At 52.6% G+C, this 27,584-nt stretch overlaps 1 protein-coding gene across 3 annotated transcripts in view; it reads right to left on the bottom strand.

Moving 5' to 3' along the window:
- Positions 1–26,697, bottom strand: part of Pcnx2 (pecanex 2) — a 175,663-nt gene extending 148,966 nt beyond the window's left edge. For all 3 annotated transcript variants that reach the window (XM_026412957.2, XM_026412947.2, XM_077802720.1), the window contains exons 1-8: positions 26,545–26,697; positions 14,822–15,027; positions 14,132–14,258; positions 13,304–13,340; positions 8,172–9,437; positions 3,391–3,538; positions 3,125–3,270; positions 1,602–1,695 (exon numbers count right to left, since the gene is read on the bottom strand). In XM_026412957.2, the coding sequence (XP_026268742.2) occupies positions 1,602–1,695; positions 3,125–3,270; positions 3,391–3,538; positions 8,172–9,437; positions 13,304–13,340; positions 14,132–14,258; positions 14,822–15,027; positions 26,545–26,697 (2,177 nt within the window). The remainder of the gene's footprint in view (positions 1–1,601; positions 1,696–3,124; positions 3,271–3,390; positions 3,539–8,171; positions 9,438–13,303; positions 13,341–14,131; positions 14,259–14,821; positions 15,028–26,544) is intronic.
- Positions 26,698–27,584: the final 887 nt, after the last annotated feature.

Genomic DNA, 27,584 nt, shown 5'->3' with positions numbered 1-27,584 from the left:
GCCCAGCTGTCCCATGCATCTGGACAGAGCTGGGCAGTGCACGCCATTCCCCTAGTCCACCACTGCCCATCCAGTCCAACACTGTGCAGCCTGACCTTGCCCAAAGCCCTGCACTAAGACTGAGCCTCGGGGCAAAGCTAGGTTCAGGTAGCGCTGGGAAGGGGACAGGCTAAGCTGAGATCTCCCCTCTGGAAAGGAGACGTGGAGGCACTGGAGCACTTTGTGAGGGAGGATGGTGGGGCAATTAGTGGGAGGCTCTCTGTGCCACAAGTCCAAGGGATGAGGATGCTGAAGACCCACAGCCCCACCTCTAATCCCGTCTGCACATGTCCGTATGTCAAGGCTCTAGGTGTGTGGCTGTCCTCTAACCTATATTGCTGGCTGACTTCAGCTGAAGTCTTCACACAGGATCAGGTGGAAGTTCGTTTTTCTGGGGTGGGGCTGGCAGGTCTTCACACCTCACTTTGGGGTGGAATGGTAGGCTTCCGTGTGCCCAAGTGTGGCTGAGGGACATGCAGACCCTTGGGGTAAGGGGAGGACAGCAGGCCAGCTCCACAGCTGTATTCTATGCCCTGACTTTTGGGTCTGAGCAAGCGGCCATGGTAGAGCATCCCGACAGGAGGTGCTGGGGGCCGGAGCTGAGGGGTGGACAGCGACCCTTCCTCTTCTCTGGGGTCCCATTTACGAGGAGACTTAGCATGCTTTCCGGAGAAGAGGAGGAAGGAGTAGAAGGCCAGTGGGAGTGGGGACAGTGCTCTTTCCAGGGGCGACTCTGGGGCTTGGGTGGCTTGGAGCAGAGTGCGGGGGCTGGGGTGGGGACGAGCTCCTGAGTCGGAGAGCACCCTGCAGGCTGGCACACTGCGGGGACAGGGCAGTCGCTGTGCCAGGCTCCCACTGGCTCTCCAGGAATCCCCCCACAAGCCTGGGAAGAGTGTGGGGCCCCAGGAGCTGGAAGTGAAGTCAGTTTCGCTCTCTCCTCCTCTCCAGGTGTGACGCCTGAGACACTGAAGTCACCAGGGGTCCCTTAGATCCTGAAATGCGCACACAGTTGTAAAGATGTGTGCATGGTTCACCTGCGTGCCCAGGGCCAGCGACTGAGGCCTGTCCACCCGGATTGTTCTCGGGGAATCGTGGAGCCTGGGCGCACCCCATGTCCAGTCCTGCTGACCAGCTTGACAGCAGCCCAGTGCACATGGATGCGCACATGACCTGGACGTGCCAGTGAACTCAGTGCAGCCCCACGTAACTAGGAAAGCTGTTCACACACTGCAGGGTGCGGCAGGAAAGCCAGCCACCAAGCAGCGCTTCCTCGGGATCAAGAGCCACCTACCCTTCCACAGCACTGTCCCCGACAGGGCCACCAACTTCCTGAGTGAGCCCTTCTGTTGCCACGGGGTTCCTCCCTATTTAAACCTCCACATTACGTTCAGTTTTTGGTGTAATGAAAATGGTTCCGTTCTGCACTCGTTATTCTGCGAGGTCAGTTCCTCTCTGGCATGAGAGCTACGACTCGATGTCCCCAACATCCACGCCTCCCTCTACCCTGCTCCACACTCCCCTGCGGTGCCACAGCCCAGACCTGCCAACAAGGGCCCACTCACCGGGCTTGGGAGACGCAGGCAGAGTCTGATGGCGGGTGCTGGAGGGAGCCTTCCTTCTGATTCCCTGACTTCAAGTAACAGGATCTGACCTCCCCTGCAAAGTCGGAAAATGTCAGCCAGGTGTGTCACAGGAGGGTTTGCATGCAACTTACTGCCTTCATGTTAGACCCTGGGGACCACTGCGCACTGCAGGGCCACAGAGCGTGCATCATGAGGAGGCACACGACGTCCAAAAGAAACCTTGCTAAGAAAACGTTCTTTGCCAGACCTCCTCAGTAGTACACTTCACTACTTAGCTCTTTACTGTTTTAATCAATTTATTCAAATCATCTCTTAACTCACTGTTTATGTATTCCCTTCATGTGCCAGCCTGATCTTGCCCAGGCTATAATGGCTGTTTTCTCTCTTTCTCTCTTTCTCTCTCAGACACACACACACACACACACACACACACACGGTACTGTGCACAAAAACAGGCTTATTAAGCATGCAGTTTTGATTGGCAGACCACATGAGACCAGCCCTTCCTCTGAATATGCAGATGAGAAAGTGCCTCAGCAGCTGCCTGTGTGTCAGCCTGTTAATGAGGAAAGCAAAGGACGGGATTCATCTGCAGAGTTAAATTAGCTCTTCCAGAGGGCTCAGGATACCGAGGTGTGAAAATCGGCCCTGATGCAAATCCTTTCCCTGGAGCACCGTCCTAGTCCTCTTCCTCGGAGGCCCAGGAGGCACAACTAGCTCATGTGCTGTGAGCGCCTGGTACGCAACCCCTGCCTCCACGGTGCAGAAGTCAAAGTCAGCCTGGCCCTTGGAGGGTCTGGCAGGTGCCGCTGCTGTTCTCCACAACACGAGTCTTTATCTCTGCAACTTTAGAAGCGCCGTGAGTGATAAGCTACGGCACTATGTAAGGCAGCCATTCAACTCATCCTCCAAGCTAGGGCCCTTCTGAGAGCAAAACAACAAGCCTCGCTCGTCCACGAGGACCTTGGCCAACGTGCGTCCCAGGAAAGCCAGCACTCATGTGTCTTATCTTTGGAACCTTGAACTTGCCACTTATGTTTCTCTACATATACCACTAAGTCCTTTTTATAAGGTTCTGAAAAAAAATATACCAAGGGCAGATTCTCAACATATATACAATAAATACATACGTGGTCCTGGGCAAGGCCCTGAGGAGTTTACAACCAAACACGTCATTCATCAAATGAGTACAAGTATACAAATAGTTACAGGCTATGATATTGGCAAATAAGGCAAATAATAAGATATTGGGGGAGCCAGAAACAGCTGCTCCTGGTTAAGGCTGGGGAGTTCAGGAAAGATTTTCTCGATGCTTACCTTAAAACTAAAATGTGACAGATAAAGACAAATTGCAAGCAGTGCAAAGGCCCTGAGGGATGAAGAACACATGGTTCCCAAGAACACTGTTTGGTAAATCACAGGTAGGTCCACCTGTCCCATCATTCATGCAGATCCCTGAGAAAGCTGCCGCCCCCACCCTTCCTGCTCCCCCTGAGACTCACCATGTCCATCAATGAAGACGTGCATGGCGTCCACAGACATCTCCTCTTGCACAGATGTTTCAGGCCCACTGATGACTTGCAGGACAGAACTGTCTTGTTGGGAAGTCACCCTGTAGATTATCTGCCTATGCCTATTGCCCTGGAAACTTAACAGGCAGAAAAGTCAAAACCATGAGGAATCCCTCCTCATCCTCAGGGAAGCACTAACAGAAGCAGCCAGGAGATGGGCCCTCCTGCCCTGCACCATGCGCCAGGGAAGCACTTACAGGGCCGCCGTCCTGGCAGGCTGAGCGGGCATGGGGCTGGCACTGGCATGGTCCTGTTGTTGAGAGTCTGGCTGTCCTGGTTTGGAATCCTGTCCACAGGGCTTCTCCTTCTCCAGGTCTTCCTCCTTCCTCCCCTGGGCGCTATGATCTGGAAAACACTGCTGGGTGTCATTATCCTGTGAAATAGGACATGAAGGGGGTGTCCCCTGGAAATAGGCTGAGAAAACAGGAACTGGAGTAGAAAGAAATCTAAGCAGCTCCTCTGAATTCCAGATGCTTTAAATAAATTTCTATTCTGCTCAGTAAGAAAGCTCCTGAATACACATGAAAACAGAAGTGTGTATACCTCCAAGACACCACAAACACCGTCTCTCATTCACACCAGGATTCGGGATGTCCTTGGCTAACTTGGCAGCATGCCTGTCCATGTGGAGACCCTCATTCATATCATGGCCTGAGAACTCTGGCGGCATGGCCAGGTGAACGCAGTCCCTAAACACACCTGCCCTTCTGCAGCAAGTCCCTCTCACCATTGTCCAGTCTCCAGTCTCCAGATCAAAGGGCTCAAGCTGAAGCTGAGATGGCCCCTGATTCAGTGGGCACAGCTGACTTTGCGTCCTGCACTCAGTACTGGGCACAGTGAGACCCCATACCGGCTCCTGGCCCCAAGCCGTGTGAAGGTGAGTGAGATCTCTGAAGTTGACAGGCACAGGTTGGGCTCTGCGCTTTATAAATCCTCTTTAAGCAATGGACCAAAACAAGGGCCTTAGCTCGTGCTGTTATGCAAAATGCCCCACAGGGCCAGCCCTTGCCCTATGTGAACACACCTAATGGTCACTTTCAAGGTCAAAAAAGACCAATGTCTTTCTATGACCAAAGATACCAGCTGTGGGCTCTGAAGCCCCTAGACCTGGGCCTGAGAGATCAGGATCAAGGCATGTGAAGTCCCCACCCATCAAGGTGCACTGTCCTCACCCCACAGAGGTTGTGCAGAGACCTGTCTGTGGGCATAAAAATGCTGCCACGCACGTGACCAAGTCCCCCACACTCAGCCGTCCAACACCTCAAGGAAGCTGCAGGCTCTGAGAAGACAGCCTCACCAGCACCTGTGTGACACGGCTCCTGTCAGGATGGAGGCTCCTGACCACCAGGCAGGGCCTGCGTGAGGAAGGGCCAGCACAGCACAGTGGTGGCCAGTGATGGGCCGCAGAGAAGCCCCAGAGGCCCTGTGGAGACGGCGCTCCCTCCACCTGCTGGAGGGCCCCTCCGTCCACCTCTGTCCTACCTGGGTCTCCCATAGGTCCTTGTGAGATCAACATATGGACTTTTTTCCTTTACCCTTAAAAATATTTATAGGAATATTTCTGTTTGTAAACACGCTACACATTCACTTTGTTTAAAAACCAGAGAAAAGGAAAAATTTAAATCACTCCTGATCTTGCCATCCTAGTAATTACACCAGGGTCTATTTCACCAATCCCCCACTGTCTTTTTCTCCTAGACATACACATGTGTTCTACTAAAATGAAGTAGTAATAAAGATGCTCTTATACCTATTGTAATTACCTTAATGCATTACAATATTTAATATCTCTAGATATTCTTCTACATCATCCAAAAACAGTAGTTACATAATATTACATGGATACAGTGTGATGTATTTAAACAGATCATTATGGCAAATCAGGGTTGTTTTGATTTTCTAAATTAGAGACAATTCTTCCATTAACATCTTTACATACCGTGATGATTACTTTCTTAGAAATTTCTAGAAGAGACTGAATTTACAAAGGGACAATGACCAGACAATATACACAGACACAGGGCTCTGACCCACCATCTGTGGCCCCCAGCCCAGGAATTGAGCAGGCTCTCTCTAGGCACCAGCCCACGAAGCCATCAGGACACCCAGAGGTCAGGCTTGTGGGAAGGCAGACATCACTGCTCGCAGAGTATCCTGGAAGCCCAGCATGTGGTGGTGGTCAGCTGCAGGTAGCTTGGACCTGGTCAACAACTGCAATGTCCCTAAGGTCCCCCTTTGCAACCTAAGAGCAACCAGAGAGCGTGGAACACAGGGTCCCAACCAGCCACAGAGGCCATGCCACCTCTGCTCATCTGCCTCCAGATTCTTGGGACCTGCAGGAAGCCTCCCTTTCCCACTCCAAGAGGATCCACTCTGCCTGGGGGCACATTTCTACCGACACCGAAGGGTGGCGTCTGGCTCCCTGCCATAGCAGCTCTGCACACGGCCTGTGCTTGCCCCTGATGTGCAATGAAGGAAATCAGACAATAAATAAATGAATGGATGTGGTTTCAAAGGCTTTGATGGAGGGTGGTTTTCCTTAGCCTTGGATTTAAGGGCATTCCTGATGCCTGAGGACGATCCCAGAGCACTTCAAGGGGGATACAGGCTGGAAGGAGAGCACTGCAGAGAGTTGGGCAGCCATGAACCTTTATCCATTCAAGGTCAAGCCTGTCCTTCCACCAACAGGACAACTCTAGCCAACATCTAGACTGCCGGGATCATCAAACACGGTCAGGTTCCTTACTACACACATGCAGAACTGGGCGTTTAGATCACAGGAACAAATTATGCTTTGGGGACAGAAGACCTGAGAAGTCAGTCCTGATGTCAGACAGCTCAGGTACAGAGGAAGCAGCCTGAGTCTCCACCTTTGGCACTGATGGCCTCCAGGAACGACAGGTTATCTTCCTTCAACCAAAGCCGGTCCCTTCCTGAGGGAGGCAAGCAGCACCCCCAGCCCCTTCTCCCTGTGGCCCCTCCCATTCTCCCCCACCCCTCCCAGAACCCACCCCCCTTGCACACCACCTAGGCTTCCAGTCGGGAACTGTTCTGATTGAACATGACTTCCCGGAAGACCTAAGAAGAGCAGAACCCAAGCAAACCCGAATCCAACCTGCACTGGCCCAGCCTGAGGGACAAGAAGACCAAGAGACTGACATGGTGGAGGAGCGAGGACTTGGATGCTCAGTGAACCCCACTCAGAAGCACCCTGCTTTGCTGAGGGGACTCGACTCAGGCAGATTGGCAAGTCGTTGGAGCTTACCCATCTGCTACTGCAGGACCAAACTTTGACCCTGGGCTCCCTAGGTCCCTCTCCTGGGACACCACAAGTCCCATGATGGCTACAGTCCAGCATGGTGACCGTAGTCACATGCAGCTATTTCAACATGGTTCCTTGTCTGTGTAGTCCCCAATCCGTGTGTCCCTTAGCCATGCGTGGCAGAGGGCTGCCTCACAGGCTGTAGATGTGGGATCTGCCCGTCACTGCAGAAAGCCCACTGGACAGCACTGATCTAGAGGGACTGGCTCTTTATACAGAACAGAGGTAAACACCCCCGACCTCATCTCACAAAGGGTCACCCCTGCTTTTATGCACTGACTATGCTCGTTCAGGAAATATTTGGCTGAATGGGAGGAAGTTGCTCAGAGCTGCCAGGAGGTAGTGGGCAGAGGCCCGAGGACACAAAAGGCCGGAGACAAAGAAAAAGTGCTGTAGCCACAGCAAAGGAAACGAGTCACCTGGGTAAGCACAGCTCGTAGACAGCAGCCTGCCACGCAGGCACCAGCCAGACGCGGGGTCTGCAGGACGACATGCTCCAAGCACACGGAACTGAGGAGGCTTAACGCTAAAAGGCTCCATAAAATTTGAGCACATTATGTTATTGATAGGGAAACTGAGGCTCTTTCTGAGCAGGGAGGCTGCCTGGGACCCTGCCTGGATCCCGCTCTCCCTAGATGGACCAGAGTGACTTGGGACAGTGGGTGGAAGCCGGAGCCACACCTGCAGATGAGGACAGCCCATGACCACAGACAGGACGAACCCCACACAGGGCTCCGCAGGGAATGCCATCTCCTAGCTCATCTTCACACTGGGACGCTGCAACACTGAAGAGGAAGTCAGTCCCACTGACAATCACAATGGCACCACGCGGTAAGGTCCTTCCTTTCCTCCCAGGCCTGCCAGCCTGCCGGGAACCAGGGAAGAGCTGTAGGAGCTCTGGTGACACCAGGATGGCAGGTTGCCATCACCAGGGACTCTGCACTTGGAGGTGGAATCCAGCAAGAAACATGGACTTGAGTAAGGGAAGCTGGCCTCAAGGCCCACTTTCCCGTGATCTCTTCCATGATGGGAAGGACACCTATTCTACTTCTTGTCACCACAGTAAAACATCACTGCTTATTCCCCTGGAAATAAATATTCTTGCCTTCTAGGAAAGCCCCAAATTCACCATAATGGCTTATGTCTCCTGATCAAGTAACACCGGCAGGTGGAGCGTCCCTAACCTGAAAACCCGAAATCCAAAATGTTCCAAGATCCAAAATTTCTTGAGCTACCTAATAGCACAGGAGGAAAAATCCACACCTGGCCTCCTGTGACAGGTCACAGCCAATGGCCGTCAGACTCTGGGCCTGAGGCCTATGTGGACCTGCACGTGTCTCAACAGAAACACAATGTCATGTTTAGACTCGGGTCTTTGCCCCGAGACGTCTCACGTATATGAGTAAATATTCCAAAATCTGAAAAAATCCCAAACTGCCAACAGTCTGGTCCCAAGCATTTGGGACCAGGCACTTCCAGCCCGCACCCGGGAAGGTGCAGGGTTGGCCCACACGACCACTACTGATGGAAAAGCCAAGGACCCACAGCTGCCCTACGGCTGCCCCACGACTGTCCCACTACATGCCAGGTCAGGTCATGGGGTGGACGGCATGGTGGGGCATTGCCTCCCGTGCCGCTACCGGAAGAGGGCCGCACCTGCAGGAAGCCGGCCATCTCCACTCTGCTCTGCCGGGCCCTTCCGCTGGCCGGGGGTGGCCACCTTGGCAGTACTGATGGACTCTATGAGGGAGACGAACTCCAGGAAGCTGGACTCATTGGGCATCTGCCCTTCCTTGGCCTCCAGGTCGGATTTGGAGGTCGGCATGGTTTTCTCCTTGTCACCAGCCGCGTCTGCGGAGTGTCTGCTCAGGAAGACGTCCGTCCCACTGTCCACACTGAACACACGGGCATGTCTCTTACAAGAGGACGGGTCCAGACTGGCCTGGCCATCGCCACCCCCCTCCGAAGGGGAGGCTGCATCAGGCAGGAGTGTGGGGGCCGTTTCCCAGGTGGGCCTCTGGGCAGGACTGCAGTCCCTGGTGGCACTGGCCCCCTCCCCAGATCCATAGTCAGAACACTGATGTGACGACAACTCCATCTGCCATCCCTCAGGGCTCCCTTCAGTCCTGTGGCCCTGAGGACCTAGGATGCCTCCTCCCCGGTCCTCAGAGAGCTCCAGGGTAATGGTGGGAACTCTGACCTGCTCGGTGCTCAGTGGGCTGTCCGCTCCTGGGGCAGCTGGCTCTGTGTCAGACCTGAGACGGGTCCTGTGGGTGCCCGTCGGCTGCAGGTGCAGGGAGCTATCCAAGTCTGTCATGGAGTTCGGAGTGCTGCTCATCGTGATGACGATTCTAATGGGTTCGTGCAGACTCAGGGGGTCCCCAGGCTGGGAAGTGTCGATGAGCGTGACAGCGACCTCACTGTCAGAGCGGGGCAGGTCCACCTGACAGGAAGTGTCCCCTGGCTCCTCTGCAGGCTTGGCTGTGACCGTGTGGCACTGAGGACAGCTGCTGCTCAGGCTGCCCTGGGGGGACGTGCTCTGCAGGGGCTCCCTTGTGCAGCCCGGTGGACGATGCGCGGGTTCTGGAATCAGGACTGAGTTCTCACTGCCCCAGGGCTGGAAGGAGACATCTGTTTCTAGAAGGTCATACTGCGATAGGGACAGGTGCGGCAGCTTCCTCAGGGCTCCGCTGTCCACCAGGCCACCCTCGGATCTGTGGCGGGCTGGGCGCTGCACCTGGCCTCCTCCCGCCTGGCCTCGACCGGGGAGGAGGGCTTCTGCAGTGACTGGCTTCATTGGCGGTGCTGACCCGGAGGTGGGCTCGGGCAGGTGCCCTTCAGAAACAGGGGAGCCGTCCATCTTGACGCCTGGTGCAGGGCACGATGCTGGTGCCCTGGGCTGGGCTTCTGAGAAGAGGACACCTGGAACAAACAACACAGGGTATGGGAGTGGGTGACATCCCAGGGTGAGAGCACCCAGGGACAGGACAAGACCAAGGACAGCATAGCAATGATGTGACAGGGGCTTATTTCTAGCAACGTCACTTCCAAAAAGTGACCACTCCTGAAATGTCTGTCATGGTGCTCAGACCTCTGCCTCCTCTGGGCTGGGCCCTGGTGGGCAGAGCCATGCAACTCACCCAACATATCTGGCTGGGCACCTTGAGTGAGTTGTTTAGTCCACTACAACATGAGGAATTCCCGCACTGCCCGAATCTCAGACTAGATGACCCTGTGCTGTAGGAACCCGTCCTGTGCAACCTCCCTGGCCTCCACCCACTTGCTCTCAGTGGCATTCTACCCCAGGTGGGCCAGCGATGACCATGACATCATCACATGTCCCTGGGAAGCAAAACCTCCCCTTAGAACCACTGCCTAGACCTCCTGGTCTGTAGACATAAACACCCACATCACTGAGACGGAGGCCTCAGGAGGACGCTGACAGAAGCTACACGTTCCTGTCAACAGATGCAGAACAAGCACTTGACCAAATCCAACACCTTTCACAATAACAGCACAACCTGGGATCCTCAGGGAACATCCTAGGCCTGATAACGGCCTTTAGAAAACACTCAAAGCCAACATCACACTGAAAGGAGAGATGTTTCTAGAAGGTCGTACTGGGACAGGGACAGGTACGGCAGCTTCCTCAGGGCTCCGCTGTCCATCCATGAAGTAGGAACAAGACCATGAGGTCATGCTCGCCATTTCTAATCAACATGGTCCTAGGAACTCTAGCCAGAGCCAGACCAGAAAGGGAAGAGGAAAAGTGTCTCCACAGATACCATCATCTTATAGACAGAAGTCCTACGAAATCCACCAAAAAACTATTAGAACTAATAAAGAAATTCAGGAAGTGTGAGTATATAAAAATCAATGTATAGGGCTGGGCATGGGGGTGCACAACTGTAATCCCAGCAACTTAGGAGGCTGAGACAGGAGGACCACAGTGACCCCAAGCTCAAGGCCAGCCTCAGCAACTTAGTAGAACCATGCATTAAGATAAAATATAAAAAGGACTGGGGATGTAGCTCAGTGGTTGAGCATTTACCTAGCATGTGTGAGGACCTGGGTTCCATCCCTTTGTGCCAAAAAAAAAAAAAAAAAAAACAATCTATGTAAAAAAATCAATTATAATTCCACACTAGAAATGAACAATCTGAAATGAAACTAAGAACACAATTCCAGTCATAGCATCTAGAATAATAAAGTGCTTGGGAATAGATCAGACAGAAGAAGTGCAAGGATCATGCACTAAAGACTAAAGAGCATCATTAAAAGAAAGATCCAAATACATGAGAGAGACTCTGTGTGATTGCAGAAGGGAAGGAACAAGCTAGGGTGGGAATACGCCCTGCATTTCTGCACCTACAGATTCAACACAGTCCTTCAAAAAATCCCAGTCTGTCGTTATGCAGAAATTAACAAATCACACAGAAATGTGAGGAATCCAGAAAAGCTAAAATGGTCTGGAAAAAAAAAAAAGAGAAGCCTCCATTTCTCAATTTCATAGCCCATTACACAGCTAAAGTAATCCAAATACTGTGGAGCTGGCCTAAGGACAGAGGCATAGATGGAGCATTAACTCTTACCTGCACCCTCAACACATGAAGTCCTGAGGCGTCCGCGGGATGACCTGGCGTGTTGGTGAGGAAAGAGCATTGTCAATAGTATTGGGACGATGTGTACCAAAGAATGGAGCCAGCCCCTCCCTCCCTCATAGAAAGAACTCAGAAGGGACCACAGAGCTAATGCAGAAGCCTAAGCTACCAGGTCCTCAGAAGGAAACCCAGGAACACGTCTTTCTGGCCTCAGAATCAGTCATAGTGACCAAGACACAGAACCCACCAGCAATGGAAGAAGCAAGAAATAATCTGGGCTTAATGAAAAATAAAGATCTGGGCTTCAAAGGATCCACTAAGAAAGGGACAAGACAACTCCAAGAATGGGAGAAAATATTTGCAGACCATACATCATGTCTGAAAAGGGACTGGTACCCCAAACACATAGAGGACTCTCACAGCTCAGCAGCTGAGATAAGCCAATTAAAAAGTGGGCAGAGGACTTGAATGTATATTTCTCTAGAGATCATTATGATGATGAGAATATTATCATTAGTTGGTGGACAAATGCCAATCAAAGTCATAATGAGACACCACTCCACAGCCACTGAGATGGCTAAAAAGAAATAGATAATTACAAGTGTCGTCAAGGACAAGGACACACCATCGCCTCAGACGCCGAGCACGGAGATGGAAAGGGTATGCCTGTTTTCTACCAGTCTGGCAGCTCCCCTCATGGCTAGACAGAGTTACAAAAGACCCAGGTAGACACTCAAGAGAAATGAAGACAGATGTCCACACAAATGCTGTCCATGAATGTTCATGGCAGCATTATTCAAATAGCCAAAGAGTGGGAGTGATCCAAATGTTGATCAACTGTAAAGCAGATACATAAAACTTTGCAAATCCACTTCAAGGAATATTATTCCACAGTAAAAAGGAATGGATACATGCCACAGCATGGATGACCCTTGAGAATATTAGGCCAGTTGAAAGAAGCCAGTCACAAATGACCGCATGCTATGTGATTCTGTTTCTTAACCTGTCCAAAACAGACAACTCTACCAAGACAGACAACAGGCTGATGGCTGCTTTGACTAGAGGAGAGGGGGCTACTGGTGATGGCTCAGTGGTTGGGGTTTCCTTCTAAGGTAATGAAGCTATTCTAAGATTTATTGTGGCTGTGAACAGGCAACTCTGGATGCACTAAAAGCCACTGAACTGCACACATTAAATGGTAAACTTTGTGGTATATGAGTTATACCACAATAAGATTCTAAGACAGAAAGCCACTGAGCCTTTTACCAACAACCAGAGCTGTGTGCTAGCATGGTGTCTGGCAAGATCGCACCAAGGGAGACTCAACACAGTGCTTTAGTGCAGGGCTTCTGGGAAAACCCTGACCTGGTGCTCCCAAGTGGGTCAGAAGCCACTGCTATACTTCCCGTGCTGGCCTCAGGGTGGAATGACATGGAAACCTCTCTGCAGTTCCCAGTGTGGGCGGAGAGGGAGGGTCTCCATGGAAAAAGTGGGGGCACGCGGCCAGAGCCGTCATTCAGGAGGGCAAGGGGACCAGGCAACAGCCACAGCACCCGGACCCGAAGACTATGTGGCCCGACATGAGCAGAGGGGTGTGTGAAAGTGGAAGTGAAGGGACCCTGTTTCGAACCACGTGCCTCTGAGTTGGTGCAAACCCGACCATAGCACATGCACCTCAGCAGCAGCCATGCAGACCAAAGCCTCCCTTCTCTATGAAGGAGTGGAGATGAAGGATGGAAAAGAAATGTCATTTTAAATTCTAGTTAAAAAGTAAAACAAATCTCTAGGTTAAAATTAAGTTCTCCAAAACAAAATGTGCAGCTTCAAAGAAACGCAGCCAGGCATCAGGCTACCGAGTCTCTCCCACCGCTTCTAGTGTGAGTGCCACACTGAGAACCCCGAAGCCAAGGATGTCTTCCACGACATCTCCACTGCTACAGCCACGCGAAAACAAGGCCCAGCAGGCAGGAACAACAGTGAAAAGCGTCAATCAAATGTCGCAATTGAGCATAGACATGAATCTAAGTTCTGATGGGAAATCACGAAAGTTCAGACTGCAGTCGAAAGCACCGCGCCACTCCGGTGAGCCTCCCTGCCAGGGAGCACACTGGCTTCTGTTTCATGTGGTTTTTTTCACTGTGCTGATGACAGTGCCGAGATGAGCTGCTGAGGGTGACAGTACTCTACCTTGGAGGCCATCCATGGTTTCCTGCGCTGGCAACTCCTAAGCAAATGGAAAACAAAAATCAATATGCAACTCAGCTCCTCGTACATTTCCAGGCAGACAGTCATTCAGACAGTGTCAGCAGCCACTGTGTTTCTGAACAGCTCAGAGGGAAGAGACACCTCAGTGTCCACGCTCCTTAAGCTTCCATAAAACAGGGAGGATAGGTGGATACACAGTGTCCCTAAGGGCTGGCATCCTACCAAGACAACTGTACAGTAACAAAGGGGGTCTGCTAATTAAAAAGTAACAGGAGAAGGAATAATATTATTGTTCCTTCTTAAGGAATTCATTACTCATTATATACCAATTCCCACTTAATACTAATGAATACTAATTCATTATTAAGTATAGCACACCTCATACTTAGTTCCAGATCCCAATGAAGTTACTCTAAAAAACGTGACTTATTTACTTTCCAAGATACTAGTGTGAGTGACAGTGGAAAGCAATAGTAGGTGCAGTTCATTCCAAGTGAAGGCATCACAAAAAACGACCTAACTGGAGAAGGGAGCAGAAAACAAAGGCCTACTCTGGAGGGTGCCCTGCAAGGGCCAGACAGTGGAGGAGGACAGTTGTGGGCTTTGAACCGAGGGCTGGGAGTTTGACAGACCATGGCACAGTCAGGCCACTTCCGCAGCCAGAGGTGCAGGCAGAGGGCCAGCAATACTCAGGGTGGCACTACCACTCCCCACACTCACATTCTAGGGGTTCCACCCGGAACTACAGGAAGAGACAGAAACCGAGGGGACACTAACCGACTGCCCGGAGTGATGCGAGGGGACACTGGCGGACTGCCCCGAGGAGTGACGTGAGTGCAGGCTCTGCCCTCGGGAGCTGCAGCGCAGTGGGGGCGTGGCCAGGCTTCCCAGGACCTCTTCCTTTTTGCTGCTGCCGCTGCCTGTCTGCTGGTCTCTGCTGACCCAAGGAGAAAAGCACAAGAGCAGCCAGGTGACCACGCAGGTCGGCGGCCCTATCAGGACTGCTCAAGCTGCCTCTTCCCGGGGCCCTTTCCTCGCTTTCCTGGTACACAGTGTACTGTTTAAGGGAGGGTTGTGCACATGGCTTTAAAGTGATAAGACACGCTTTGGGACAGTGTTTGACACCAGAACGGTGACGGCGATGAGTGCTGGGGGCCCTCGGTACCTCCATCCTAGGCACGGTCACCTGGGCACCCTGGCAGCACACCAACACTGCTCCTTAAAACACAGTCATGCGCGAGCGTCTGTGCCGCAGGACGGCGCCCTGGAGCAAGAGACCCCTGCAGCAGTGACCCCAGTGGGTGCTGCAGGGCCAGGCACTAGGGCAGCCACGCCCCCTATGGGAGGTCCTGCGCATGCTTGGGGGCACTGTTGATATGCGCAGTGCACACCGCGTCCCCCTGCTGTGCTGGACTCTGTGCACGACAGTGGGTGAGAACCCTCTTCCTACAGTGGCAACGGTCCAGGGCCCGCTGTCGCGCTCTGCTCGCGAGAAGTTACCGTGGGTCCTTGGGAGTGGCGGTGCGCTGGCCGCGGGCCTCTCGGTCTCTGGCCGGCTCCTCTCTCTGCTGGACTGGTCGCAGCCGGACCACTTCTCCCTTGTCGAACATGAGGTGCAGGCGGTAGCTGACCAGCTTGATGGTGGTGAAGACCACGGCCACGGAGCTGCAGTAGAGGACTGCGGTGACCGTGTTTGGAGGACAAGCCTGATGGAGAAAGCAGGAGAACCTCAGAGGCTCCTTTGGAAGCCTTTTGGGGCTGGTTATCAAGCACAAGTCACAAGCTTTCACATTTTAATAGCTTTGTAACTCCTCCTGCTTAAAACACCGCGGAAACAGCAGCTGTCCATTTACTTGTCTCCCCGTTTCTCGGCTTCTGCAGCAGCAGGGCTAGTGAGTAGGACAGGATGGGCAGGTGGGAGCTCAGAGGACCCAGGGCAGTCTAGAAGCCACTACCCGCCTTCTATCAGTCCTTCCATGGTCTGAGCTGTCCCCTGGGCATCTAAAGGCCCCAGAAAGATAACACTGCCTCACAAGACACAAGGCCTTATGCAGAACAAGAGAGGGCAGGGAGCAGGGCCAGGCCCCTGCCCTCCCTGACCTCTCACCCAGTTGACCTCAGCAAGCAAAGGACGTCTGCAGGGTTGGGATGCACACAGGAGCCACAGGAAGTTACTGCAGCCGGGAGCAACAGGGACGCTTCCACTGTGAACAGGAGCAAGAGCCCAAGGGACACCACAGGCAGCCTGGATGGACAGGGAGAGGACACCCTGAGAGGACACTATGGGCAGCCTTGATGAACAGGGGATAGGGCACTCTAAGAAGACACCACAGGCAGGCTGGATGAGCAGTGGGACCCTCTCACCCTCCCCAGGGGTCTCTAGAATCCAGAGGCCAGCCCTGAGAGCTGCTGTCTGGAGCACACTGCTCCTATAGACAGCACAGCAAGCCCACAGGGCTCCCAGGTCCCTGTGCACCTGGTGCACGTGCCATCTGGGAGTCCCTCATCTAGGAAAGACCATCCCTGAAACAGAAAAACCAACAGCACAATGTGGCCAAGAAATAGCCAAACGGGCTCATGCAGGAGGTGAGGGTCTCCTAAGCCACAGCCGCATCTGCTTCACAGGAGAAGTCCAGAGACACGTGTCAATCAGTGAGCAAGTGAGGGATGATCACATAGCATGAGACTGACAGGCAGGTGACAGGCCAAGCCACATGCCGCCTAGAAGCCGCCAGGCTCCAGGCTCACACAGCAACCTGTGGAGACTAAGATCTCCAGCAGAGCAGAGGCATGGGGGCGCTAGCAGCCCAGCACCTCCTCGTAAGGGAGGTGTTTCACAGACCTAGGCTGGAGAGCTAGTTAGAGGGACTGGTGAAGAGGGAGCCTGCAGCTGCCCGTGACAACAAGGTAGAGCTCCTTCACACACCGTCCTCGTCCAGCTGTGCCCCAGTGACCACACAGCCTGTCCCGCAGCAAGGGCAGCAGACAGGGCGCTGGCTGAGGAGTCCTCTGCCCTCTGCTCAGCCTCTCCTACCTCCTGCACTGGCTTCTGGCCATGGACTGTGGCCTTCGGCCTCCACCCCTCCTCTCCTCCACCAGGTGAGCTCAGAGCCCCGTCCTCCAGAGGTTTCCTTTGGCCTGGGCATGAGCACCCAGTGGAGCAAGGACCACACCCAGGTTGGACCCACAAGGAGAATGCCCCGAGCCTCTGAGCCCATGGAGCTGCAACTAGCCTCGTTACTGTGGGCTGCATTTCCCAGTGAAGGGGAAGGAAGGCCAGGGAAGCAGGGGGACAGAAGGACTGGCCTTCGGGTGGGCTGGCCTGCCTAGTGGCGTAGCTCTGGGTCACTGTGCTAAGTGTGGCCTACAGCAGCCCAGAAACGTGATCCGGCAGGAGAGCCAGGAGGTGGAGTCGGCTAACTCAGCGCTGGGTCTAGTGTGCAGCCAGGTAATCAGAGGCCCTGGTCCCACCCTGGGTGAAGGAAGGGCCTGCTGGCCCTGGTCCCATCTGCAGCCCGGCATAGTAAAGACAGACCCACTGAAAGGACCCTGGAGGGGCCAGGTTTCATGTCATGGTGCCATGAGGGGCAACTGACTCTACCAAGCTCTGGATGCCAGCACAAGCTCTCAACTATTGATCAATCATCCAACCAGTGACCAATCAGGATCCTGGCTCTGGCCACAGAAAGGACCTAGAGGCAAAGTCAGCCAGGAAGCTATGACCACAACTATTGCTGCCCTAATGTGGTTTCCAAGGGCCATGGACCACCCATGATCAGGCTCCCTGGAGAAATGATTATTATTCCAGAGCTGGGGCTGGGACAGCCTGGGACATCCTGCAGGGACAGAAAGCCCAGGGCACGTTCAATGACCACGGTCCCACTCTCCAAATTCTGGATAATTTGAACATCAGGAGAGATGAGAGGAATGAGAGATACCCACGGGATAGAAAGTCATTCTTTGAGGCCACTTGTAACAAACTGAGCCAAGCCAAGAGACGGGAAGGGATAGCCCTATAGAGAAGGGTACAGCTGGCAAAGGGAGGAAGAATACTGGACTCGGGCCCCCATTCTCACCACCAATGTAGGGCTGCCTTAGGTGAGCACTGCTGGCTTCTGGGGCAGCTACCGAGGGAGAGGTCCAGGCTCCTCTGCACAGATTGCCCACCACACATAGAGTGCAGGCCAGCAGCCTTGCCATGGACTGGCTGACACCACCCTCCCCAGGGGCCACGTTCAACAGGACCAGGCACAAGGTCAGGGGGATGGGGGACTAACATCATGTCCCTCGGAGGTGGGATATAAGGACACGGCACTTCCATAGCATAACCGCACCAAAACATGCACCATCGGGGGCTGGGCTGGGGCTCAGCAGTAGAGCACTCGCCTAGCACGTGTGAGGCACCGGGTTCCATCCCCAGCACCACATAAAAATAAATAAACCAAAGGTATGTGTCCACCTACAACTAAAGAAATAGTTTTTTTTAAAAATGAACCATCAGCCTCCAGTCTCAGGGGAACAATCAGAAAAGTCCACGTCAACCTTTGTGCAAAACAACTCTCAATGCCACACAGAGAGAAAGCCTTGGAGAACAAGGGCCATTCAAGCAGCCAGAAACCACGCGTGACCCTTGACTGAATTCCAGATCCAGAAGAACAAGACAGAACTCCCTGCTACAGAGGCACTGCCAGCCAGGACTGCAGGGGCTCAGGCTGGACAACAGCTGTGCGTCACTTCTTCTGAGTGTGAAGCTCATGTGGGGGCACCTTTCCCTGAGTACTGCCAGAGTTCTTAGCAGGGCTTGCTCTATGCCCAGAGTGACCTGGAGTCTATGCTTATTCTAAAATGATGCAGCAAAATTAAAATTGTACATAGGGTGATTAGGCAGACGAGGTGGGTGTAACCACTGATGAGTCTAAGCCACACTGCAGGACACTGGTGCTAATCTTGTGGCTCTCCTGCAGGTTAGGAAACTTTTGAAATAAACACTGGGATAAAAAAGTAACTCCCATCATACCTCAGACCTGATTTAAAAAAAAAAATGTATTTCACTGTGCTGAAAATTAAACCTGAACTCTCATGTCAGACCAGGTCTGTGAGTCCCAGCCCCACCAACCTCTCCAAATGTGTCCTAGGGCCACTGTCGCCTGCCACCTCTGAGCACTTCCCCGAGCTCACCCTTCCTCACCTTCGAGGCTTCAGCTGGGGGTCACCTGCCCAGGTGAGCCCTCCCTGACCTCCCTAAGGGGGCCCTCCCTGGCTCCCACGGGAGCACTCGTCCCAGCATCAAGCCACTCCCGCCTTCCTCCTGAGGTCTCCTCCCCCAGACGGAGCTGACCTGTCATTGGGACTGCGCTAGGAACAAACAGGGTGAATGAAAGAAAGGAAAGGGTCATGCAATCATAAGTCACAGAAGGACCCAGCCTCTTTCATGGGGGGTAGAAGTGACATGCCACACCCCAGTGAAAAAGGACATCAGAAAGAGCAGCTCCAGTTCCAGCTTCACAGGAGAAAGCCGAGGGGTGTCTGGCACTCAAGGACATCTTACATCGCAGCCTCACTAGGGCCAAGAGTGACCTGTGAAGGTGGTCGGCAGGGACCAGGGGACTGAGCTTCTCGTGCGAGGTGCCAGAAGTCACAAGCCAAGGAACCTAGGGAACGTTAAACTAAGGCCACCCTGCGACATCACAGCCATTTTAAAAATCTTCTAAAGTACTGGAAATAAATTTTTAATGCAGGGTGAGTCTGGAAGAGAGGCCAACGCCATCTTCCTCGCCCTGCTTGTCTGACTGAGTCTCCACACTGTAGCCAGACGTCTTCCAGAGCATAAGCTGGCCCGTGTCCTGCCATGCTCAGCACCCCCAGGCCCCAGGGCCGCAGTCCTGGTCACCTTCTCCTCCGCAGCCTTGCCACCTCTGCTGGGTCCACCTCAAGGAAAGCAGCCGGACACTCTCCCATCTCAGCTCAAGCCTTCTCCCTGCTCCACCAGCCTGGCAGGGCTGGTGCCTCACATAGTCAGATGAGCAGCTAGGACTCCTGGGAACCCTTCCCCAAGTGCCACGGCCACGATTGGGTCCCTAACTTCATCATCGAGCACCTGAACTCCCTCCAGGTAGCACCTGTCCTGTGCCACTCATGTCTGCCCACCTTGTGAGGGAGAGAGCAGCCACTCTGCTCTCCTGCTGTTCCCAACGACAAGCAGAAGGCCCAAACGTGGCTAGCTGTTGTCATGGACACAGTGCCATCCACCAGATGGTCCAGCACTTCCCAAGGCACAGGTGGGCCTTGCCCTTCTCTCTTAAGGTGAATTGAAGTGTGCCATGTGACTTGCCCTGATTTCAAAGTCTCAGGGCAAAGTGCATCTGGCTCTTCCAGGTGGAGCCTCAAGAGTTGGTACAGAGGCCACTCTCTCTGCCTCCACCACAGTGTCTGGCAACAACCTGCCAGGGTCAGGGGTGAGCATGATGATGGACAGCCACGCCAAAGTGCAGCTTCAATCAGTCCACGTCCCTGAAGGCCCACGATGAGTGGAAGCCCCTGCTAGCCAGGTCCACTCACTGAGCACACTGGGCATGAAGTGTGAATAGAAGTCTGACAAAGTCCAGGCGATTGTGAGCTGGGTTGTTCTGTCAGCACACACCACCTCATCTCAACTAATGCATGGGTTCAAATCTGAATTCAAATTCAAGTACCAAACGTTAGCAGTAGGTCAAAGTCATCTGAAATCCGAAGCAGCCTTCAGCGGTCAGAGGAAGCTTTGTGTGCACAGTGGCTCAGGTGGACGTGAGGGGCTGTCCACAGCAGGACTTGGCCAGGTGGGAAACAAGACTGCAGGCCAGGGACAGCCACATGCCCCCAACAAAAACTGCAACAGAGGAGCTGACGGGGCATAGCCCTCAGGTCTCAGGTCCCAAGGCCATTTCTGGGACAGACCACAGGCAAAAATTTCCAAGCAGATAGGAGTTGCATGACCCTAAACCCCTCAGTCAGAAAAGGAGGTGACAGAGCTGGAGTTAAGAAGGTTTGGAAGGTTTGGGGACAGGACAAAGTCCTGGTGTGAAGCCAGTCCCATGTCCTCTGGCCACAGTCAGGACAGGAGGGCTCCGTGGGCCAGAGTCCCCACCCCAGTGGTGGCGGTAGACTGTGGTCTGATTCCTTCACAGAAGAGGTGGCAGGTGGGACGCTGGCTGGCTAGCTGCCCTGACCTGATGGGCACTGTGTTGAGCTGTACCTGCCCTTTGAACTGTGGCGGGAAAGAACAGGAGCATCCACAGGCTGGTGTGTGCCAGAGCTGGCTTAGGTTGGTTGTAGATACTGTCCTAGAGGGCACTGCCCTGAAGGAGCCTGGGAGTGGCAAGGAGTGCACGACCCAGGGGAGGAGACAGTGGCCCTCTGCAGGGAATGGTGGGTAGAGGAGCATGGGCAAAGAGCAAGGTCCCCAAGGACCTGAGAAGGGAGCAGGGCCCCCAAGGACCTGGGAAGAAGAGTGAGGTCGGTGAGGATCTAGGATGGGGAGTGACATTTGTGAGGACCTGGGAAAGGGGGTGGGGTTCCCCCAGGGCCTGGGAAGAGAGCAGAGTCCCAATGACCTGGGAAGAGAGCAGGGTCCCTGAGGACCTGGGAAGAGAACTGAGGTTCCCAAGGATCTGTGAAAGGGATTGAGGTCCCCAAGGACGTGGGAAAGCACCTGGCCAGTCAGCTGGGAACATGTCCTAAGAGCCCCAGAACAGCTTATCAGCGCTGCTCCCCAAGGCAAGGACATGAGAAGCATCAGCCCCCATGTGAGGGACAGGGAAGGCTGGGAAGAGGACGGGCCACCCCTCTGCCCTTCCTGCCTGGTGAATCCAGAGCATCTGGAGCTTTGGTGGTTTGTGGAGCCAGACACTGAGATCAAGTCCAGTCTGCATGTCATTGACAGCAGGAATGAGGTGTGGCACCCAAAGCCACGGTGCTTGTCCATGCTTGCACTTGGGTAGAGAAGACTCCACAGAGCACAGGGAAAGGGACAGTGGGGACAAAGGTGCTCATGGTTGAACTTGAAGCCCCCACCTGCAAACGTCCACCCACCTGCACACACAATATCACTGGAAAAACACTCAAGAGGCCGTGTGCAGAGGTGACCTTGTAAGGCTGGTATGGGGACAAGAGCATCAGGGACACTCACCTCCTGTCACCTGCTTTTGTGCACACTGTCAGTGTTCTGTGTCTTGTGCACATCAGGTCCATGCACAGCAATACAGGCCCGACCTGTGAAGTGGCCTGTAAGAGGTAGGACATGCCAGCCAGTAAGAATTGCAGCTGCTTGGTGAGGGTGTGGCCGGCTGTGCATCCATCAACACATTAAGTACCTTTCTGTGCCAGTTTTATTAGCTGCAAAATGGCACAGGGACAGGGCCTCCCCAGGGTGCAGTGAGGATACGACAACTTAGTTCATACAAAGCTCTTACAAGAGCACCTGCATGACTTTAAGTGGCACGTTAGCATCACCTGTTCCAGCATGAGAGTGACAGAACACCACTGCAGTACTAAGGGGAAGATCTAGCCAAAAAGAAAGAAAGAAAAATCTGAGCAGCATGAAGAGCCACCCTGTGGTTTTCTTCCCCAGGAAGCAGGAAGGGATCTAGAGCAGATAAAGCAAGACTGAGGTTGGCTAATCTTTGCAAGATAAGGTCAGAAAATGACAGTCACCCGCAAGATCCTGCTCTCATGCAAAAGAGGAACAGGAGTGCACCGTGTCTCCAGGTGACACAGACAACAGTGTGCGGGAGCACTGGACACTGCCCTTGGAAACACAGTTTATCTGAGGAAGGCACCACCCAACCAGGACCGGTGGCTGAGGAGGATATCAGGAGGCCCCAGGAGGGGAGGCAGGCTACAGGCGCAGATCCAGCCACTAGAAAACTAGTCATGTATTTGCATAGCTAGAACAGAGAGGAAATTGTCCCTGTCAGGGAGGGCGCTCCGATGGAAGGAAACCTGGCCAAGGAAACGCAGGACCTAAGGAGAGAGCATGAGGCTCCCACAGGGGTGTGGCTCAGACCATCGTGGGAAAGGCACTCGTGAGATGTGGAAATAACCGCCAGTCTGAGCCCAGGGCTTGCTCTACGGCCAGGGCTGTGCTGGGACATTACAGAAAATCCCACTTAGCAAGAATCACAGCAATTAGAAATGAAGGGGTTCTTACCAAAGAAACTTTGTAAGGCAAAATTAAGAAAGCAGAACTGGGAAAAGATCCCATCTGGCTGAATGGAAGGCCCCATCTGTAAGGAGAAGGGCAGCCCTCCTCCCAACAGGCATCATGTGCACTAGGGCCTTGTGGGGTGGTGAAGGCTGCGCAGGCCCCTCTATCACTACTCAGCAAGTCCTGAACACGAGGCCCTGCGATCCTCACAACCCCACTCCGAGGGGTTCTGCTGTTTCCTAGAACTCAACACGCTCTAGTGTGAACCATGTCAGGCAGTGTGGTGTCGTGGAAAGTCAAGCCCTGGCCACAACAGGATCTCAGCTATCGTCCCACGTCCTGCCACTTCTTCTCTGGAGGACTGTGGGGGGACAGCCTGCTCTCTCTGGACCTCAGATGCTAGATCCATCAGCTACAGCCTACCATCCCTGCTTTACAGATGGGAGGACAAGGCCTGGAGGAGTGGGGTAACGGGCACAGACCACACAACTGGAAGACTGGGGACATGTCCTCGGACACAAAAGGAGCCCCTTAGAGCTCACGTGAGGTCAGCACCAGGCTCACGGCTGACCTGGGCAAACTCTACCAGAATCTCTGTCAGTGTCAATGCCGGAGAATAGACCAAATCTGTGCAAAAAACAAAGTCTAAATATCTTTGGACACAGGTGATTTTTCAGTTTGTCCAAAACAAAATTAGCTTGATAATAAATCAAATTAAAACTCTTTGCAAATTACCCAAATTGGCCTAATGTTTTTATTTGTGCATTTTTAAGCATTTCTAGTAAATATTTATAAATGCTAATAAATAACTACTTTCCATGTTACCAAACAAATCTAAGGAAATTCTATAGTTTAGAAGTGTTTGTCTCAATAATTAGTAATTAACAAAATGTTTATTTAAATATTCAAAGTCTCTATTAAACTAAAAGATTTTCCAATAGTGGAACTGTCTAGAGTAAGATAAATAAACCAGTAAGACAATTAAAAGGCAGGGTTGTATCTCAGTGGTAGAGCACTTGCCTAGCACACATGAGGCACTGAGTTTGATCCTTAACACACATAAAAATAGTCAGGCATGGTGGCACACACCTATAATCCCAGCAGCTTGGGAGGCTGAGGTAGAGGATTGTGAGTTCAAAGCCAGCCTCAGTAATGGCACGGAGCTAAGCAATTCAGTGAGATTCTGTCTCTAAATAAAATACAAAATAGGGCTGGGGATGTGGCTTAGTAGTCAATTCAATGCCTCTGAGTTCAATTCCTGGTATCCAAACAAATAAATAAAATAAAGTTTAAAAAAAGATATTTAAACCAAAATTGTGCAAACAGCAGAAAGGTTCAAGACACATTAAATAACATGAATAAGTCCCTATTGGGTGAGCAATCAGGTATCATACTGGACCAAAGTCTTGTAAGTGCAGAGGAACATATTTAAGCCTCAAGACCAGAGAACAGAACCTGCAGTGTGTGCAGTGGCCTTTCTTTCCTAAGGGCACTTTCGGAGATCTGAAGGCCAGAGTAAGAAATGGACAGCCAGTCACTATTGGAATAAGACAGGCCATGGATTAAAAAGAAGCACAGCAACAAATGCTCCCCCACACAATTCTTCTACAATAGATAAAGACACACTGATATAAAGATATAAAATTTTTGGTATCACTGTTTTGATCAAAATGATCCAACATAAGAATAAAATCATTTAAAGCATCAGTTTTTTTTTACTTTATAAAATCCTCAGATTTTTTTTCCAAAAATTATTTTAAAATATCACTAAAGAGGAACTTACCTAAAAAGAATTTCCTATTTACAAAAATAGGATACAAATCAAGGTACTAAATAAAGCACAATTAGAAATTAAGGATTCCACTCATACACACACACACCAAATATTCAGTAAAGGTTTGCAGGAAGGAGCTTGTGCACGCAGCAGAACATGCCTAGGTGCATACCTTCTATGTTAATGTGGCTGCTGCTGAGGAGGGAACTGCAGGGAAGATACCTAGCTTTCCCTATCAGCAAAGTCTCTGTTTCTTCTGGGGGAAGAGAGAGACTAGAAAGAGATGGGCCAGTTCATTACACATCTGCATTAATCAAACAAAGCCCTCTGGGAGGCACCTGGAAGACCAAAATGAATAACCAGGATCCATATCCACGTCCCCAGAAAGCTCATGACCTGAGTGGAGATAACACACATGTTCCAATGAAATGGCACACAGCAGAATCCAGACAGCACCTCCTACCATGGGAAGCACGGTGCTCTAACAGAATGAGAAGAGAAGCCGAGTCCAGCCCCATGGAACCGGCAAGCCAAGGCAGAAGCTTGTGGCCACTCCACTGAGCTTTGAAGGACAAAGAGTTGGGAAGTGAGGAAGGAAAACAAAGACCCTCTTATGGTGAGCACACACTCTGCCAAGCACAGAGAAGGCGTTTTCTCCCACTCATGGACTCAGTCCTCACATGCAACCGGGGAGGGGTAGGCTCCCACCCCTGCTATGCCAACGGGAAGCTGGTGAGGGGGATACTGCTCCTGCAAACAGTTAATAAGCCACAGCAGCAGGATTTGAATGCAGGCCTGGGTCCCTATGACTCAGCCAAGTTCCTCTTCTAGGCAAAGAGCAAACACCAGGCCACAGGCTAAGGGAAAGTGAGGTACCAATCATGGAAGGACACCTGCATTTACTGCAGGGTCTCCACGAAGATTCTGTAGTAAGTTCTTTTATATATATTTTATTTAATTATCCTGTGAAGTGATCATCATCATGTCCATTTTAACAATGAGGAAACTCAGGTTCCAAGAGGTCCAGCACCAGGCTAAACTTCCCCCAAAGAGGCAGAACAGAACTGTAAGCCCAGGACTGAGTCCAGTCCCAGGTCAAGCCAACATAGGGCTTTACCTGCGGTATCTTGTTGAATCCCCCCAACAACCCCTTAGACCCGATACTGTTGTATTTCTTATTTATTTTTTTTTAAAAACTTTTTAGTTGTAGATGGACACAGTACCTTTATTTTATTTATTTTTATGTGATGCTGAGGATGGAACCCAGTGCCCCACACATGCTAGGCAAGTGCTGTACCACTGAGCCCCGGCCCCAGCCCTGTATTTCTTATTTTACAGATGGGAAATGAGAAACCAGACAAGGTTAAGTACCTTCCCCCAAGGTCAAAGACGTAGAGGTGGACCCAAAATTTAAGCCATCAGACTCCTTTCAGAGCCAGAGTTCTGACCCTTCTGCACAAACTGCAAGAAAAGAGCAAAGAAAAGGGCAGAGAGCCACTGACCACCTCAAACATCAGACTCAGAATCTGTCAGCCACGCAAACTCACTGGAGATTTTTGCTAAGGAGAAGATGAGGAAATAATGTTGTAGAATTAAAATCTTTTAGCAGAAGTCAGAACTATCCTTGGCACAGAGCTTAATGACACACAGCTTTTCACCTAAGGTTCTCCATTGTTTTGGTTAGGCATATTTAATCCATCTCAAAAGGACATCTGTGTAGTTATTCAGAAGCACTCGCCTACCACAACCTTGAGAAGGCACCAGCCCCAACAAGGGGCCGCAATGCCTGGTTACTTCAAGTAGGTTAGATAGACTAAGCCATGGCACCTTTCCACAGGCTGCCCTGCCCAGTGGGGTGAACACCGCAAGGGAGTAACTGAATCTGCCTTCTCAAAGCAAAATAGGAAGCGGGGCGCCACGGACCTAGGCTTGCGTTTGAGTTCGCCTTCTGATTACCTTGGGCAGTACTCCACATGGAGCACCGTGCTAAGCTAACCAGCTGAGCCCTGTGTTGTGCACCTACCACACCGGCTCAGCGCTTGGCGGCAGGCAGAGTCTGACTCATCCCGCACCCGGCATCCATTCTTAATGAGTCAGGAGCCCTCAAAGTCCTTTCCGCCCTTCCCTTCCCGTGACCCCTGGGCCCCATCTCTCTGCCCCTGACCCCTGACACCCGCCGCTCCAGCCCCTGGGGAGCCGCTGCAACCCACTCGCTTTCCATCCAGGCCCCTTCCTCCCCTGTGCCCCTCCTGGGCGTGCAGGACTCACCAGGTGCAAGGCCAGGGGCAGCAGCAGCAGGAACAGCCACAGGTAGAGATGGCAGCTGTTGGTGAACCGGCTCTGCTCGGGGTCGTGGTACCAGCCCCCGGTGAGCGCGGCCCACACGCCCTGCCGGAGCAGCTGCAGCGCCTGGGACACCATGCCTGCGCCGGCGCTGGCCCCCGGGGCGCCGGGATCGCTGGCCGTCTGGGCGCTTGGGTCTACCGCGCGCGCGCCCGGGCCGCGCCGCCGCCGCCGCCCTCCCCGGCCTCGCCGCCGGGGCAGATCCTCAGCCGGGACCCGCGGACCTCGGCGCCCGGACCCGCCGCTGCAGGCGCAATGGGAGGCGCCATGTCCGAGGGAGGAGAGATTCTCCCATGGTGCTCCTCGGCGGCGTCCTGAGGATGCTCGGAGGCTCCTCCCCCGCCGCCCGTCCCTGCGCAGTCCCTTGGCCCGCGGCCTCTCTTCTCAGCCTCTGCTAATACCCTCCCCTTATTCCTGACTCTCCTAAGCAAGACCCAAAAATCAAGAGTGTCCTCAGGCCACGGGACAGACCAGAACACTTTCTGTGCCTTGGCCTTGACCTTCTTTGCTGGCTGCACTAGAAGATTTACCCAACCTCAAAGTCTGGCCACACGACAGTTAATGTGATCTCTCCTGAGCACAGACTGCCCAGCCCATTCCTGAAAGGAGGGACTGCCTGCCTACCCCGGACTTTCTAAGTGCTACCTGAGCCCTTGGCTGGACCTTTGTCCCAACTCTCTTCTCTCTGCTCCCCCATTGTCCAGATGGTGCATAGAAAAGATAACCATCATTCTGCAGTATTATTGGAAGGTCCTTAGGTTCCCTGTCTTTTTATATATTTCCTAATGCATAATCCCAGGCAGCAGTTGGCTATTTATTAACCATTAGCCCAACTTTCTCTACTAGAAAAACCTAGTAGACAGAACCCTTGAAGTAATAATCTCCAAGCTGTTAGTTTAAATTTTGCAGTAGATGTACTTCAGATCTCTTCTGAGAGCAGGTTTTGGAAAGAGACATCAAAGGGA

Source organism: Urocitellus parryii, chromosome 9 (assembly GCF_045843805.1).
Source record: "Urocitellus parryii isolate mUroPar1 chromosome 9, mUroPar1.hap1, whole genome shotgun sequence".
Lineage (NCBI taxonomy): Eukaryota > Metazoa > Chordata > Mammalia > Rodentia > Sciuridae > Urocitellus > Urocitellus parryii.
This window is presented reverse-complemented; position numbering and strand designations above follow the sequence as displayed.